Here is a 17,048-nt window from a genome sequence, read left to right on the forward strand (position 1 = left end):
TTTGTGCTTTGGCATGGCCGTTTGGGCTATCCTGGATCAATAATGATGAGACGAATTACTGAAAATTCGAGTGGGCATCCATTAAAGAACCTGAAAATTCTTACAAATGATAAATTTTCTTGCGATGCTTGTTATCAAGGAAAAATGATCACTAGACCATCACCAATGAAGGTTGGCATTAAGTCCCCTGCCTTTTTAGAACGTATACATGGGGATATATGTGGACTTATTCACCCATCAAGTGGGCTGTTTAGATATTTTATGGTCCTAATAGATGCATCTTCAAAATGGTCTCATGTGTGCCTACTATCATCTCGCAACCTGGCGTTTGCAAAGTTATTAGCCCAAATAATTCGATTAAGGGCACAATTCCCAGATTATCCTATAAAGGCTATTTGCCTCGATAATGCTGGAGAATTCTCATCTCAAGCTTTTGATGATTACTGTCTATCAGTTGGGATAAAAGTTGAATATCCTGTAGCTTATGTTCATACTCAAAATGGCCTTGCAGAGTCATTTATTAAACGATTGCAATTGATAGCAAGACCACTACTTATGAAAATAAAATTGTCCACTACTATTTGGGGTCATGCTATCTTGCACGCAACATCACTTATCCGTCTCAGACCAACACATCATAATAAATATTCTCCGTCACAATTTATTTTTGGTCATGAACCAAATATTGCCCATCTACGAATTTTTGGATGTGCTGTATTTGTGCCAGTAGCACCACCACAACGTAGTCAGATGGGCCCCCAAAGAAGGTTAGGAATATATATTGGGTTTGAATCACACTCTATTATTCGCTATCTTGAACTATTGACGGGAGATTTATTTACTACTCGATTTGCAGATTGTCGATTTGATGAAATAAATTTTCCACAATTAGGGGGAGAGAAAAAGGAAATCAAAAGAGAAATTGTGTGAAAAGTTTCATCATTATCTCACTTTGATCCACGTACCCCTATATGTAATCAGGAGGTCCAGAAGATCATCCATTTACAGAATATAGCAAATCAAATGCCAGACGCATTTACTGATTTGAAAAGGATAACTAAGTCACATATCCCTGCAGAGAATGTGCCTATCCGAATTGATGTCCCAGCAGGACCATCTACCAGCATGAGAGTTAGTGAACCTAAAGCACGCCTAAAGAGTGGTAGACCTTTGGGTTCTAAGGATTGAAATCCTAAAAAAAGAAAATCGATAAATGATCAAAATGATATTATGAAGGGATCTCCTGAAGAGACCCAGGATCTGATTAGTTCTGAGATTCCTGAAGAAATTAATGAATCCAAGACTCAAGTGAGTGAGTAACTTTTAATAAGTTCTAATGGTGATGTGATTAATTTAAATCGATCTAAAATAGTGGTGGATAATATTTTTGCATATAATGTTGCACTTAACATTATACAAGATAGTGAGAATCTTGAACCCCGATCTGTCGAAGAATGTCGACAAAGATCTGATTGGCCAAAATGGCAAGAGTCAATTCAATCGGAATTGAAGTTACTTGCTAAAAGAGAGGTCTTTGGACCAGTAGTCCAAACACATGCTGGTATAAAACCAGTTGGTCATAAATGGGTTTTTGTGCGAAAAAAGAATGATAAAAATAAAGTTAAAAGATACAAGGCCCGCCTTGTTGCACAAGGATTCTCACAACGACCTGGAGTCGATTATGAAGAAACATATTCACCAGTTATGGATGCCATAACATTTCGATATCTCATCAGTTTAGCCTTACGTGAAAGGCTTGAAATACATCTAATGGATGTGGTTACAGCTTATCTGTACGGGTTACTTGATAATGAAATTTACATGAAAATCCCTGAAGGATTTAAAATTTCTGAAGCATATTCAAAATCTCGGAAAATGTAATGATGTTATTTGTCCATGCATTTTTATAAAGAAAATGGCTTCAGAATTTGTTATACTTGCTGTTTATGTTGATGACATAAATCTTGTTGGAACTTCAGAAGAGCTCCAAAAGGCAATTGAATATCTTAAAAAAGAATTTGAGATGAAAGATCTTGGAAAGACAAAACTTTGTCTTGGTCTGTAAATTAAACATTTAGCAGACGGGATCTTTATCCATCAATCTGCCTATACAGAAAGGGTCTTAAAACGCTTTTACATGGACAAAGCGCACCCATTAAGTACACCAATGGTTGTTCGATCAATTGAAGTAAATAAAGATTTGTTCCGACCTCCAGAAGAGGATGAGGAACTCCTTGGCCCCGAAGTACCCTATCTCAGTGCAATTGGTGCACTAATGTATCTTGCTAATGCTACAAGGCCTGACATAGCATTTTCTGTTAATTTACTAGCAAGATATAGTTCTTCTCCTCCACAGAGACATTGGAACGAGATTAAGCATATATTGCGATATTTAAAGGGAACTCTTGATATGGGTTTATTTTATGCTAACAAAGATAGTGCAGATCTTGTTGGTTATGCAGATGCAGGTTATTTATCTGATCCACATAAAGTTAGATCTCAATCCGGGTACGTGTTTACATGTGGAGGTACTATCATATCATGGCGCTCCACAAAATAATCTATTATTGCTACTTCTTCAAATCATGTTGAAATAATAGCTATTCATGAAGCAAGTAGGGAATGCGTATGGTTGAGATCAATAATTCATTTTATTCGAGAAAAATGTGATTTGGAATGTGAGAAAAGACTCACAATTTTATATGAAGACAATGCTGCATGCATAGCCCAATTGAAGGGAGGATTTATAAAAGGAGATAGAACGAAGCACATTTCACCAAAATTATTCTACACACACGATCTTCAAAAAAATGGTGACATTGATGTGTAACAAATCCGTTCAAGTGATAATTCGACAGATTTATTCACTAAATCTTTACCAACTTCAACTTTTGAGAAGATGGTATACAAGATTGGAATGCGGAGACTCAAATATTTGAAATAATATTTTCATCAGGAGGAGTAAAATAAGCGATGTACTCTTTTTTCCTTACTAAAGTTTTTTTCCGCACATGATTTTCCTTATAAGGTTTTTAATGAGCCTGCTAGCAATGCATATTACTAAATATGTGTACTTTTTTTCCTTCACTAGGATTTTTTTTCACAGGATTTTTTCCTAGTAAGGTTTTAACGAGGCACAATAACTTTTAATGAACATCCAAGGGGGAGTGTTACGAAAATAATTATATTGTGGATGTCCATTTATTACTCCGCTATAGATAATCTTCCTGAAGAAGATTATCCATTTAGTACTCTGTTGAAATTTATCTACAAGCAGCTGATGCAGACAGGTTGCAAGCAGCTCAATGAAATAATTTGGAGCAACTTCTTATTAAACAGACAGGTTGTAAGCAGTTCATGCAGACAACTTACAAGCAGCTAAAGAAAAGCCTCGCAGCTGCTTCCTTTATTCTATAAATAGAGGAGTTTTCAATTAATTATGTATATAAGTTTGAAATTTGAATAATATATTAATTTCTCTCTATACTTATCTTTACTTTACTGTCTTTATTTTATAACAACATTTTCTTTTTAGTAAAAATTATTACACAGGGATAGGGGATATGGACCCTTATTAATAAAGAAAAAGTTTGTATAATCAACCGACTGAACTATTAGGATTCCGCAAAATTATAACATCTTGATGCCGAAAAAATCACCACCCAGTCTCCGGACAGCGAGAAAAAAAAGAAGAAAGATAAAGCAAGAGAACGAAAACTATGAACCGAAGGATTAGAGGTTTTATGCAACAAAATAAGAAATTGGTAATCAGGTCCGCTCATTTTATAACTGCTGATGATAGTTACAACTTGCAACTATTTTCCAAACGTGCGTTATAAGGAAAAAAGAAAAAAGGAAGAAGGAAATTTGCCTTACGCGTAGATTTGACAGATTTTATCAGTTTTTAAATACAGGAATTGTAATTTATAGATTTTGATACTTTTAATTTATATTATAAGTAAAACAATCAATTTTAGCATCCCATAGGCTTTAGCTAATTGCCCTTGCCTCAAGTAAAACATTAACTTACAGTATACTAAAGTTGGGTTTAGCACTCTGCAGACAGTGATAGATAGAGATGCACAAAAATTGGCATCTTCCTTGTCGTCTCTATAATAGACTTTTTTGGCCTTACTCTTCTTTTTCTTCTTCTTCTTTTCCCTTTTCTACATGCGACTGTTTTTTGTTTAATCAAAGACTACTTGCTGCTTTCTCTTCAACAACTCCCATGCTGTCTAAGGAGCACAGTATGTGGAGAAGAAGACACAGCAGAGGCTCCAATGGTTACCTTATTTTGTTACTCTGTCACTTAGCTGTCCACTGTGCCAATTCCCAGGTTTCCCTTCTCTTTCTTGCTTTTATTATTCCTTATCTTACAAGAAAGTATTAAAATGGACATTAACAAACAGCTCTTTTTAGTACGTTTGCGGTTTGTATTGTATGAATTCGTGAACCCCATCAGCAGATCCGTGCATTTTTTTTGTTCAATTTTCTTTTCTGGGTTTCAGCTGAAATTTGATGAATATTACAGCTTCAGAATTCATGTGCTTCGGCTACGGACTGTGGAGCTGGTTTATACTGTGGTAACTGCCCTGAATTGGGAAAGAATCAGCCTTTTTGCATCAGAGGACAAGCTACTGAACCCACTTCTGTTGTAAGCTACTTGCTTGTTCTTACTTTGTTTCTTTCAATGTGCTCTGAAATTTCTGTATTTTGAATGAGAGTGATGTGTTTATGCTTTTGGACTTGGCAATTGGCAGATCAGTGGATTGCCCTTCAACAAATACTCGTGGCTGGTGACCCATAATGCCTTTTCAATTGTAAATGCACCCTTATTAACAGGCCCCCAGAGAATTACATTCTATAATCAAGAAGACACCGTCACTAACCAATTGAGAGTATGTGGTTCCCTATTCTTGTCCAACTATATTTTTCAGCATTTATAGACATGTTCCTTGTATGTTGTTTGTAGTTCTTATGTTTATTTCATGTATCTTTTTAGAATGGAGTGAGGGGATTGATGCTGGATATGTACGATTTCGAGAACGATATATGGCTCTGTCACTCGTTTCGTGGCCAATGTTACAACTTCACTGCCTTTGTAATGCTATACAATTCCCTCTCTTCTTTTGCAGTGAGATCGGCTTTGAGTAGCTCTTCCGATGTTAATACATAAAATGTGCTTTCTTTAGGAACCTGCAATCAACACTTTGAAAGAGGTGGAAGCATTTTTGAGTGCAAATCCTACAGAAATAGTCACCATCATAATTGAGGATTATGTGCATACCCCAAAGGGTTTAACAAGGGTATTTACTGATGCTGGATTGGACAAGTATCGTTTTCCTGTTTCAAAAATGCCCAAAAAGGGTGACGATTGGCCCACCGTGAATGATATGGTTAAAAAGAATCATCGTTTGTTGGTTTTTACTTCTGATTCTTCAAAGGAAGCTGCTGAAGGAATTGCTTATCAGTGGAGATACATGGTCGAAAATGAGCGTAAGTACTAAATTAATGTGCGCTTCTGTGGTAATTCTGGTTTGTGGGTTGGTTCTTTAGTAATCATATATGATAAATGTTTCAGCTGGAGACCCTGGAGTGGTGCCTGGCTCATGCTCCAGCCGCAAGGAATCAAAGCCACTTAATTCCAGAAGTGCCTCTCTGTTTCTAATGAATTACTTTCCCACAGTTGCCGTACAAAACGGGGCCTGCAAGGAGCATTCAACTCAACTAGTTGATACGGTTGGTGCCTGTTTCAAAGCATCAGGCAACCTGATGCCAAATTATGTGGCAGTAAACTTTTACATGGTATTAAAATATTTACTGGTTAATGATGCTAATGCAGATTACTAGTATAAATTTTCAACATTGACTGATGAAAAAAGAATATTCCTGCAGAGAAGTGATGGAGGAGGAGTTTTTGATGTTTTAGATCGAATGAATGGTCAGACACTATGTGGTTGCCCGACGGTCACGGCATGCCAGGTTTATCCATATTTTGTCAAATATTGATATTTGGATTTTAGAACTGTAAACACATGTCTATGTAGCAAAGGCTCACTTTATGAAGAGAGTTAGGGGGAAGAACCATGATTGAACTTCTTTTTATTAGCAGATCCTGAGTTTGAATTATGTGGCCTGTAAGTGATACATATCTTCAATTCGACAGTAGAGAAAGTGATCTACTTCTCTGTCTAAGAAAAACAAAAGTTGAGAGGTCCACAATAAGAAATAGCTTTTGAAGAAAGCTTCAAGACGAGAAATAGCATTACCACTTAAGTGATTAAAATCAGATAACAGGAGCTTGAAACATCAATTGCAACTTCTCTTCTTGTGAATCTAAACAAATTTGGCATATTATTCACTGTATGGGCAAAAGTTACTCAATGGACAAGTAGTTGGTGTAGCCCATGACACTTTGTCATTCCACTTGTATCAACAAATTTCTTTTTTTACAATTAGTAGGATAGTTAAGTAACACCGTTTTAGCTCTATATGGCCAAAAGCTCTTTTTATGGATGTTGTCTTCCTCGTCTCTTTAACCTGTCTCTCAAACTAAAAATTTGCAAGCATTTATGAGAATACAACTCATGACCTTAAACATGAGTTGATTAGTGGTGTGATCAGTTGATACTTATATTGATAAAATTTCAAAAGATTTTATTTGCATGAACCAAGAAAATCTCTAACATTGACCTGGTTACATTGCTTCTAAATAATTATTATGATAAAAGAGCTTTTGCCCTCATGGATATTGCAGACATCCCGAGGGATCTATTAGATATAGATTTAAGCTTATAGAGTTTTGTTGGTTAAATAATTCTTCAAAAGTATAGGGTCATCACTGAGATTCTCGGCAGCAGTAAGGACATATCTCAATATAAAAACCCAACATCTACTTGGCAGTTTCTTCTCAAATGACATATCTGAGAAAGTATCATTACCACGCTGTTGGTTCCAAATGAAATGTCTTTGCTTGGTTTTACTTGTTTTATTAAGAGAAGTTGAAACAGTCACTGTTTATGATTTATTGGAGGCATACATGAGAGCATAGGTTTACTTTTGAACTTATGCTTAAATGGACTTTCTTTTTGCAGGCGGGAGAACGTTTTGGAGTTTGTAGGAATATTACTGCAGCGAATGCAGCTCCAACAGCAACCAACGCTGCGGGAAGTTTTTCTGGGTCTGTGCAATTAACAGGCCATGCTTCAGCAATCCATTTTTCCAGTATCATATACCTATTTTTATGGTCTTCTGTAATGATCTTGTATCTATTTTGAGAAGAAGAAAAGAGTTTCAGGCAGACGTTTCCATCAGTTTTATCCATGGATGCTCGATTTCTACTATATTTTCCTGTGTAGATTTTTGGAGTCGGAATAGGTACAGTATACACTAGAGTCCCACTTTGGCATGTTAGAACAAAGAACATTCAGCTTGAAGTTTGTTCTCCTAGTAAAAAAGAACTTGTAATTTTATGGAGGAGTTTGACGTAGAAGTAGGCAATGGGTTGCAGAAGAATATTCAACATGTACCAGGTAATTTTTATCACTTTCCAGGGCATTTTCTAACTGCCAGTTCTTTTTCTTTGATATGTTTACAATGGTGGTCTTATTTTTCAAGTGGATTTTGGTTAGTTTCCAGTATGAAAATGTGACTTTCTCCAGTCACATTAGTAAGTCACTTTGTGAGTTGTGAATTTCTATGCTTCCGCTCTGAGTTTCTTGAATTAGTCTGATTATTGAAGATGCTTGATTAGGAGGAGGTGATAACTGAAAATTCTTAGGCAATTCAGCTATTTTCATTTGATTTTCAGTTGGGGTGGTTACTGCTTTTAGAAATGCGGCAGTGATCTTGTTACCAGACCAAGCCTGGAGTGGTTCCAACGTTTTTGCCTAGTTTCAATATGTTTTTTTCCTTGGGGAGAATTTCATTTTTTGGGATTGACACTGGCTCTATGGAAAGTTTTTGAAGAGATACGATTTCTAAATTATCATCTAGCTTATGTTTAGATATAAAAGATTGCTGGTATGTAATAGTAGAGGAGGATAGCATGAATCATATAGAATGGTATTTAGTGATGGTTAGCAGAAAATAAAATAAAGGCTAGTTTCTAGTATAAATTCTGTGGAGCAGGAGTGAGAGTAATGCGAGTAAAAAGTGATTTACATACTTAAATGATGTGAGGAGTTTTCCTTATTTGTTCTCAGATCTTTCTTCTTTAAAAAGTATCTTCAACACAGTTTGAGAATGTTCAGAGACTAACGTATTATTTCGCGATTGATGGTATATTCAAATCACTTTCTGGTTAAGTATCTAACACAAAAGTGGAGCTTACAAATTGCTATGGTGCTTCTTTGGTGGACTAGTTTGTACTTCTCAAGGAGTATCATGTTGCTCATTTTTGCTACCTAAACTGTTAACACACTTGAACTTTTATACTGTCAGTGAATATACGTTAAACTTTTTATTTATGTGTGAACTTTTCTCTGATGCCCTATTTCTTTCCTGTCTTCTCTTCAGGTTATTATTCAGGGCAGTTCAGGTGTAGAAACTAGCGGAATGTATTAGTTGTGTTCAATTAATGATAGTGTCAATCATGCAATCTTTTTCTTTCTCTTCGGAGTTTCTGCCTGCGGTGTAATCACTATCACAATTATGCAGTAGAGCCACTTTCCAGCTTTGAGAATTTAGTCACAATTATGCAGTAGAGCCACTTTCCAGCTTTGAGAATTTAACTTAGTCACATGTTAGACCACTATAATACTACAATAAGGTTACTCTCATGTGACACTACTAGGTAGTATGTCCCATTAGTGGAATCATTGTTTGTTTAAAGCATTATACAAATCGTAAATGTCACCAACTCACCATTGTTGAAGACGTCAGATGAATTTCCGCGCGTTATACTAATAAGAGAAGCATGCAGATTTGTTGTGTTGGCCTCTCTGGGCCTGCGAGTTAATAAGAGTTTTAAGTTCTATGGACAGACAGTGTAAAAAGTACTCTTGAATGAACACAGTCAGCTAAATTGTAAGTAAATATTAGCTTAAATCTAAATCTCACCCCCTTCCCCAAAATTCCAACAAATGGGTTCTTGGGGAAATTGAGTGTTTTGACTGCCGAGGAATGATTTCTTTCACTTATAAGAACATGGATTTATAATTAGTGAAGAATTAATACTTCGGTGCAGGACTGGAGAACCAGACTTTGAAATGAACACTGCAGAAATTCTAAGTAATTCTAGACTCCAGAATGAATCATCTGACAAGCAGAAATATGGCCTTTAAAATGTTGTTACTAGCAGAAAGGATCTTTTCAGAAGCCTTGCTGCAGGCGATCGTCCAAATTAATACAAAGGATAAGGACAGAAAACAATCTGTACACAGCATTATTGTTCATCCAACAATTGGCAAGCTGTACATAAGATATAGTTGCAATCAAATTCTAGGTGGATGGACCGGACCCTTAAAAGAAAGGTCACATAGGAACTTAAAAGGCTCCTCAGAAAACAGCAATATTAGGCAGCATTCCTTTAGGTTGTATCTGTAGAGCTGGGCTAATAGTGAGTAGGCCAATAAAGCAGTCCACAGTAACCCTCATGCCCCATGCATTAATAGACTCGAGTTTGCGGCATTCATTTACCAAAGCTAGAAGTCCATTCTCAGTTACATGACGGCAGCCCCACAGCACAATAGTCTGCAAAAGAGATGCACAAGTATCACTAGTATTCTTAAAAATCTTACAGTGGAAAAGGCAAAAGAAGAGCTAAGAAACTTACCTTCAACTGTGGGCAGCTACCAGCAATAGCAAACAAGGATATGTCTGTTATAAATGTACCGCCAATATTCAGATGCTGTAGAGAAGAAGCTCTGGAGATCTAACCAAACAACCAAAACTAAATGAGACAACTTTTCATAAGCAGCTAATTTCACCAAAAGTATAGGGCAGGAAAAACCTCATTGTTACAAATTGCAATGTATCGTGCTTCATAAAAAATGGGTAATGGCAACAAGACTGAACTTTCAAGTGCAATGTTTTAAAAAGATTTATGTAATAGAAAGATGTCCATTATATATGAGTTTGGGACTCCAATAAGATCCACAAATGAAGTGCACCTACTCTTATAACCCGAGGATAACATACCAGCTGAACAACACCTGTATCTGTGATCCCAGTAGTGCCCCATAAAGATAGTGATGACAGATTGCTAATACATCTAGCAGTGGACAATTGGTACAGCCCCCGATCCGTTATTTGACAACCCCAACGGCTCCTTGAGCTGAAGAAAGCAAGTCAGTAACAGTACAACAAACAAGTGTCTTCCCCTATCCATCATGGTAAATTTTCGAATCACTAGCCACATTCATGTCATCAGTGACATGATCCAAAGTTGAAACAACCAAAAAGCACCAAAATAGGTAGCAGACATTTGTGCATTGACAATTACTCGGCATACTTTACCTTGTCATTTGTTACTACATACTAGTATCTTACATGGATTCCAAAATGCAAAAATACCTCCAAGTTTGAGTAGATGCCCTATGCTTCAGGCTGGTTAATAAAGAACGGGGTTCATATATAGATATGTAAAGACTAATAAAAATAACCATAACTCAATTAGGTCTTTTGCAGAAAATAGGATCTCATACTGAGCTCCAAATATATGATGTCGGGCCGAGATGGCTTTGTCTTTAATACCAGCCACTCAAGCTGCATGATTAAATGGTTTCATCAGCCTAGTGGCTGTTGTATCACTGATCAAAGAGCGAGCAGCTGCAGGTATAATGATTTGGTGGATCTATTAATGCCACATTTAGTCGAGACCTATGTTGCGCGACTCTCCAAAATGATGCCGCACCCGTGTCGGATCCTCCAAAAATACACTATTTTTGGAGGATCCGACATGCACCCGGCAACATTTTCGGAGAGTCTAAGCAGCATAGGTCGAGACTAGCCAGATTTTCAAATATTGAAGAGCACGGCTTTATGGTTTTGCTCTATCCTACTTGACATAGATAGAAAGAGAAAATGATTGCTCTGACCGCTGAAGTTGAGAAGAACACAATGATTGGTCTAAGCGTCGATACAGAAAATTCAACTAGCAAGAAAGTGATCACTAGTTCGTCAGACAACTTTTGTCACTAATATAAGCATTCTCATTTCTGATATATCAAAAACCTTTTGAATCAATCATTTAAAGAGAGTGATCATATAAAGACCTCTGACTCCTAATGTAGATGACAGGGCCTGTGTTTTATCATAAATTGACAAATGTATCATAATTGATCAAGGTTTTATCTAAAAGAGTATGATATCATCGGACGAAATAAATTTACTTAGAGTACAAAATTAGAAACTTAAAAAGTCATACATATCGAGTTCCTTGAGTCTGTAAGCAAGAAGAACGAGGCGAGTAGTAGAATCATCATTCACTTTCCAGCCAGAAAAACTCAAACTTTCTCTTCTAGCTAAGGATTCTTTCACCCCCTCTCTCCATTTCCTGCTCACAGCGCTCGTCCTACAAACAAGTAGCAAAAAAAGGACAACAAATAAACACAAGACGAAACAGAAACAAAGGGGTAAATAGAGGGAATTAAGAAGAAAAAAGTAGAGGAAAAAGAATTAGGTAAATTAACTGAGCCAAATCCTTGAAACAAGTAAGAAGAGCAAAAATATGAGCCAAGAGGTCAAAGGGGAGTCTATCAATCGGCGTTTCTTGATCATCTACTTCTTCAACCCCCTTTCGCTTCATGGAACCAAATTAAAAGAAAATCACAGAAATAACAAAGGGCTTCAAAATTCAACACACACACAGAAAATTCAAGAAGAAGAAAGAAGGAGTCGAAGTTATGTAAGCTGTTTAACAGAGAAATAATAAAAATCTAACAAGTAGGAGAGAGAAAGAAGAAGATGAAAATAAAGTGTGGTCATCTTTTCGTCATGTCATTCGCCTTTTAACGTTAGTATGCTATGTTCTTTTCCTTCTAGATGCAGTACCTTTTAGAATCTTCATAAATAATTCCTGCTGTAACTGAATCAGATAGTTGAATTTAATAAACTAGCTCGTCATTTTAGCCCAAATATGAGAACATTTTTAACGATAGATCATAGTGAGATTAAAAAATATAAAAGTTTTACCCCACTTACTGTTAGTCCAAGTGAAGTTTTGTTTTGAAGATTGACAAATGAAGCTCATGCATGAATCAGATTCATCCCCTGTGTATACAGACATGGACAGATTTGAGCATGAGGAATGCACGTGAAGGAGATAAGCTTAACTTGTTATATGTGATATCTCCTGATTGAAAATGTTGCATATTTGATAAGGAGAAGGACTCCTTACTCAAAGAGAACACTATCCAAGATAAATGAGGAGTTAGAAGTTGAGGATAACTAAAACTCTTCCACCAAGGAAGATTAGCATTAGAACTCTAGTTGTTTCTTATTCTACTAACTCTATATATTGCAGAATGTTCTCATTCTACAGGTACGCGCAAAAATAGAAGTTAAACGTGAGTTGGGAGCAAAATAGCAAGGTATTTTGTAAGCAATTCTTGTGTGATTCAAGTGTGTGAACCTGAAGCTACATGAACCAGATAGAAGAACCAGTTCCAAGTGTCTGTCTTTTATTCTAGTTCAATTGTAGTAGGTGGTTTTCAAGTTGTACCTTTCAGCTTTATCTAGAAGTAATTGTAATAGGTACTCTAGGTATTCAAGTTAGAGTTAACTTGAAGTTGTCGCAACAGTTAGAGACTGGTTGCCACAACGGGATTAGAGGTTTACAAAAAGTCTTTGTAAATGCTGTTTTGGCTCAGTGATTTAGTGAAGTGTTGGAAAAAATCTACTGAGTAGTAGGTCGTGGTTTTTTCACTTTTTGAGCCGGGTGTTTTTCACGTAAAAATACTTGTGTTCTTTACTTTCCTCATTTACTATTTCAGCAACAGTAGGTTAAGGAACATTTAGAAGAACCAGGTCCTTCTATAATCAGTGCACATGAAAATTGGACATCACACAAATCACCTCTCTCTTGTGTGGCAGTGACATATAAAATATCAATTGATATTAGAGCAGGTTACCCTTGAAGAGGCTAACACCTTAGGAGAAGATCAAGATGAGTGCACCACCTGGAAATTAGGAAGGGCAATCCACTGCTAGGCCACCACTATTCAACAGCCAGTACTACTCCTGGTGGAAAAACATGATGAGAGATCACATCATAGGAGGAGACTATGAGCTATGGAACATTGCCACAGATGGCCCACTAGCTACCATGAAGATAAATGCTGGAGGAGTAGAAGTACCAATGACAAGAGCAGATTGCACAGCTGAGGACTTGAAAAAATGGGAGAAGAATGCCAAAGTCAAGAAGTGGCTTGTTTGTGGACTTAGTCCAAATGAGTATAGCAGAATCCAAAGCTGTACCACTGCCAAGGAAACCTGGGACACTCTGTAAGTGGCTCACGAAGGAACACCTCAGGTGAAAAGGTCCAGAGGAACTCTACTGTATTCTCAATATGAGAACTTTACTATGAAGGAAGGAGAAACCATTCAACAAATGTACATAAGGTTCACTACATTGACAAATAAACTAAAGTCTCTTGGAAGAATTATTTCTGAAGAAGATAGAGTCGAGAAAATATTGACAAGGGTTCTGCCTGTTACTTGAGAGAGTAAAATTACTACCATTCAGGAATCAAAGAACATTGCCACCCTCCCACAAGATAAATTAATTGAAAATCTCACTGCTTATGAACTTAGGAGACACACCATGAAAATGGATGGACCAAAGAAGGAAAGAAGCGTGACACTTAGAATCACTGAAGGTTCTGATCTTGAAGATGATGAAAAAACTATGATCACTAAGGATTTCAAGAAATACTTGAGAAGAGGAAATGGTCCTTCAAGAAGTGGAAGGTATAGCAAATCAAAAGTTCCTGAGAAGCAAACCAATGATGGATGCTACAAGTGTGAAAAGACTGATCACCACATCAAAAATTGTCCCTAATGGGAAATTGAATGGAAGAAGGAAAGAGATAAATAAAGAAACATGAAGAAGGAACAGGTTCAACCCAAGAAAAGCAAAGTATCAACCAAGGCTATGGTCGCTGCTTGGTGAGAAAGCTCAGATGATGATGATGGGGATAAACAAGCACTTATGGCCATTGGAGAATCTGATGAGGAAACTGAGATAAGTGTAATTCATCTCAAAGACAAGATTAAATTGTTGTCTAAAGAAAGGTTATCTGAGTTACTTCTAGAACTAGTTGATGAATCTAAGGATGTAAACAATGAAAAAGAACAATTGTCTAAAGAAAGGTTATATGAGTTACTTATAGAACTAGTTGATGAATCTGGGGATGTAAACAATGAAAAGGAATAGTTGTCTAAAGAATGTGTGATTTTAAAGGCTAAGTGCAAAAACCTGGAACTTAGGGTTAGTGAAATTGTAAGTAAAAATACTGTTTTGAAGAACCAGGTTCATACACTTGACTCAACTGTTCTAGAGCTTAGATCTGAAAATCTAAAACTGAAATTAAGAACAGGTAAAAAGACAAATGATCACACACAACTCACTCTAGAAGAAAATATAGAAAAAATAAAAGATGAATTGTATAAAAGGGATGAGTAGGTAAGAATCCTAAAGAAGGATTTAAGCAAGGTCAAGCATGAGCTTAACAAAACTTGTAAATGGAACAGGTCCTCCGATGCACTTTTATGGCTACAGGAACATCATAGTAGCAACAAAAGAGGACTTGGCTTTGGGAACCTGGTATCTAAATGGGATCCTAAAAGCAAGTACCTCACACTTCCTGAGAACAAGATTTGCACACATTGTGGTAAAACAGGTCACTATAAAAGTGAATGCACTGCAAAAGAAAAGGCAAGTCCAAAGAACAAAGAATTTGTTCAAGGGAAAAATAGGCTACCAAGTTGGGCTAAAAAGAATTTAATTCATCCTTTTGCCTATAGAATGGAAATCAAACTAGTTTGGGTTCCTAAGACTAACCCCTAATTTCTTTCTGCAGGTCCAAGTGAAGGAGAGCAGTCAAATATGGTACATGAATAGTGGCTGCTCAAAGCAAATGACAGGAAACAAGAACCAGTTCCTTTCACTTGAGGACCTTAAAAAAGGTAATGTCTCCTTTGGAAATGGGAAGAAAGGTGAGATCATTGGGGTTGGAAAAGTAGGCAAGAATGATTCTCATTCTATTGAGAATATCTACTTGATAGATGGACTAAAGTACAGTCTAATAAGTGTATCACAATTGTGCGATAGAGGTAACATAGTAGCATTCACATCTTCCAAATGCTTTTTGATTAATCTTACCACTGACAAGATAGTTTTGCAGGGAAAAAGAGTGAATAACATATATGTTGTAGATCTGTCCACACTTTCAGAAAATGAACTCACTTGCTTAAGTGTGTTGGATAATGATCCCCTCATTTGGCATAAGAGACTTGGACATGCCAGTCTAAGTCAACTCAACAAACTTGTCGCCAAGGACTTGGTGATAGGACCGCCTAACATTAAGTTCAAGGAAGATAAGGTTTGTGAGGCATGTGCAAGGGGAAGCAGGTAAGATCCTCTTTTAAAAGCAAGAAAGTGGTAAGCACCACCAGGACGATGGAACTGGTCCAAATGGATCTTTGTGGACCAATGAGAACATTAAGCAGAGGTGGTAAGAGATATGCGATGGTGTTTGTTGATGATTACTCTAGGTTTACTTGGACATTGTTTTAACCATCTAAAAATAAAGCATTTGGCATGTTCACTTCGTTTGTTAGAAAACTCAGAAACAACTAGGTAATCAACTTACATCAATTATGTCTGATCATGCTACTGAATTTGAGAATGCTAAATTTGCTGATTTTTGTGATGAACATGGCATAAATCATAACTTTTCTTTTCTTAGGACTCTACAACAAAATGGAGTAGTTGAAAAAAAGAATAGGACACTCGATGATATGGCTAGGACTATGTTTCTTTCTAGTAAACTGCCCCATAGTTTCTGGGCAGAAGCTGTGAACACTGCATGTTACATCATAAATATGTGCATGACTAGACCGCTTGTTGAGAAGACTCCCTATGAGTTACTTAAAGGGAGAAAGCCAAACATATCCCATTTTAGGGCATTTGGATGCAAGTTCTTTGTGCACAATAATAGTAAAAACTCCCTAGGTAAGTTTGATCCCAGAAGTGATGAGGGAGTATTCCTAGAATATTCTTCACATAGTAAAGCTTATAAGATTTATAACAAAAGAACTATGTGTGTAGAAAAAAATGTACATGTAGTTTTTGATGAAACTAACATTCTTTATAAGAGACAGGAACATGAAGATGAAGCAATTGCACTGGTTAGAAACTCAAATGAAACCACAGCCTAGACTGAAACTGCACCAAAGGAAGGAACATGTGATGGAACAGGTCCTTCTACCCAGGGCAACTGACATGGGGAGCTGAACAAAGAAGAACCGATCCTCAAACCCTGAGGGAACCTATCCATAAGATTGTTCCTCAACAACAAAACACTGAAGGAACATCTAAGGGAAACCAGCTGGTTGTGAAACCTTATAAATACCAAAGTTCTCATCCCATTGTGAACATAATTACTGATCCAACCTCTGAAATCAAAACCAGATTTTCTTTAAAAAATCTTTGTACTTTTGATGCTTTTCTATCTCTTATTGAACCTAAAAATATTGTTGAGACTTTATAGGATATAGATTGGGTGAATGCAATGCAAGATGAACTCAACCAATTTGAGAGAAGTCAAGTTTAGCATCTGGTACCAAGACCCAAGGAAAAATCAGTAATTGGTACTAAATGGGTCTTCAGAAACAAACTTGATGAAGATGGAACAGTTACAAGGAACAAGGCAAGATTGGTGGTTCAAGGATATAGTCAAGAGGAGGGCATAGACTATGATGAGACTTTTGCTCAAGTTACAAGATTGGAAGCAATTAGACTCCTTATAGCCTTTGCTGCTTACATGGAATTCACTCTCCATTAGATGAATGTCAAAAGTGCCTTTCTCAATGGCTATCTAAAG

The 17,048-nt window shown here is 36.7% G+C and overlaps 2 protein-coding genes across 3 annotated transcripts; one reads left to right on the top strand and one right to left on the bottom strand.

Moving 5' to 3' along the window:
* The first annotated feature begins 4,069 nt into the window (after positions 1–4,069).
* LOC104112708 (PI-PLC X domain-containing protein At5g67130) lies at positions 4,070–8,704 on the top strand. Its single transcript, XM_009622708.4, has 9 exons — positions 4,070–4,336; positions 4,532–4,654; positions 4,761–4,898; positions 5,003–5,101; positions 5,193–5,496; positions 5,582–5,805; positions 5,896–5,982; positions 7,095–7,532; positions 8,518–8,704. Exons 1-8 carry the CDS (start codon positions 4,079–4,081, stop codon positions 7,275–7,277), a joined length of 1,416 nt encoding a protein of 471 aa, XP_009621003.1. The 5' UTR covers positions 4,070–4,078; the 3' UTR covers positions 7,278–7,532; positions 8,518–8,704.
* A 546-nt stretch (positions 8,705–9,250) lies between these two features.
* Positions 9,251–11,963, bottom strand: LOC104112709 (F-box protein At5g67140). Of its 2 annotated transcripts, XM_070195974.1 has the most exons (6): positions 11,634–11,963; positions 11,369–11,515; positions 10,141–10,276; positions 9,776–9,874; positions 9,470–9,693; positions 9,251–9,427 (listed from the first exon to the last, which is right to left on the bottom strand). In XM_070195974.1, exons 1-5 carry the CDS (start codon positions 11,747–11,749, stop codon positions 9,499–9,501), a joined length of 693 nt encoding a protein of 230 aa, XP_070052075.1. In that variant the 5' UTR covers positions 11,750–11,963; the 3' UTR covers positions 9,251–9,427; positions 9,470–9,498. The 2 variants fall into 2 exon arrangements, with proteins under 2 accessions (XP_070052075.1, XP_009621004.1); XM_009622709.4 differs by having other exon boundaries at positions 9,251–9,693.
* Positions 11,964–17,048: the final 5,085 nt, after the last annotated feature.

This window comes from Nicotiana tomentosiformis, chromosome 2, assembly GCF_000390325.3.
Source record: "Nicotiana tomentosiformis chromosome 2, ASM39032v3, whole genome shotgun sequence".
Classification (NCBI taxonomy): Eukaryota; Viridiplantae; Streptophyta; class Magnoliopsida; order Solanales; family Solanaceae; genus Nicotiana; species Nicotiana tomentosiformis.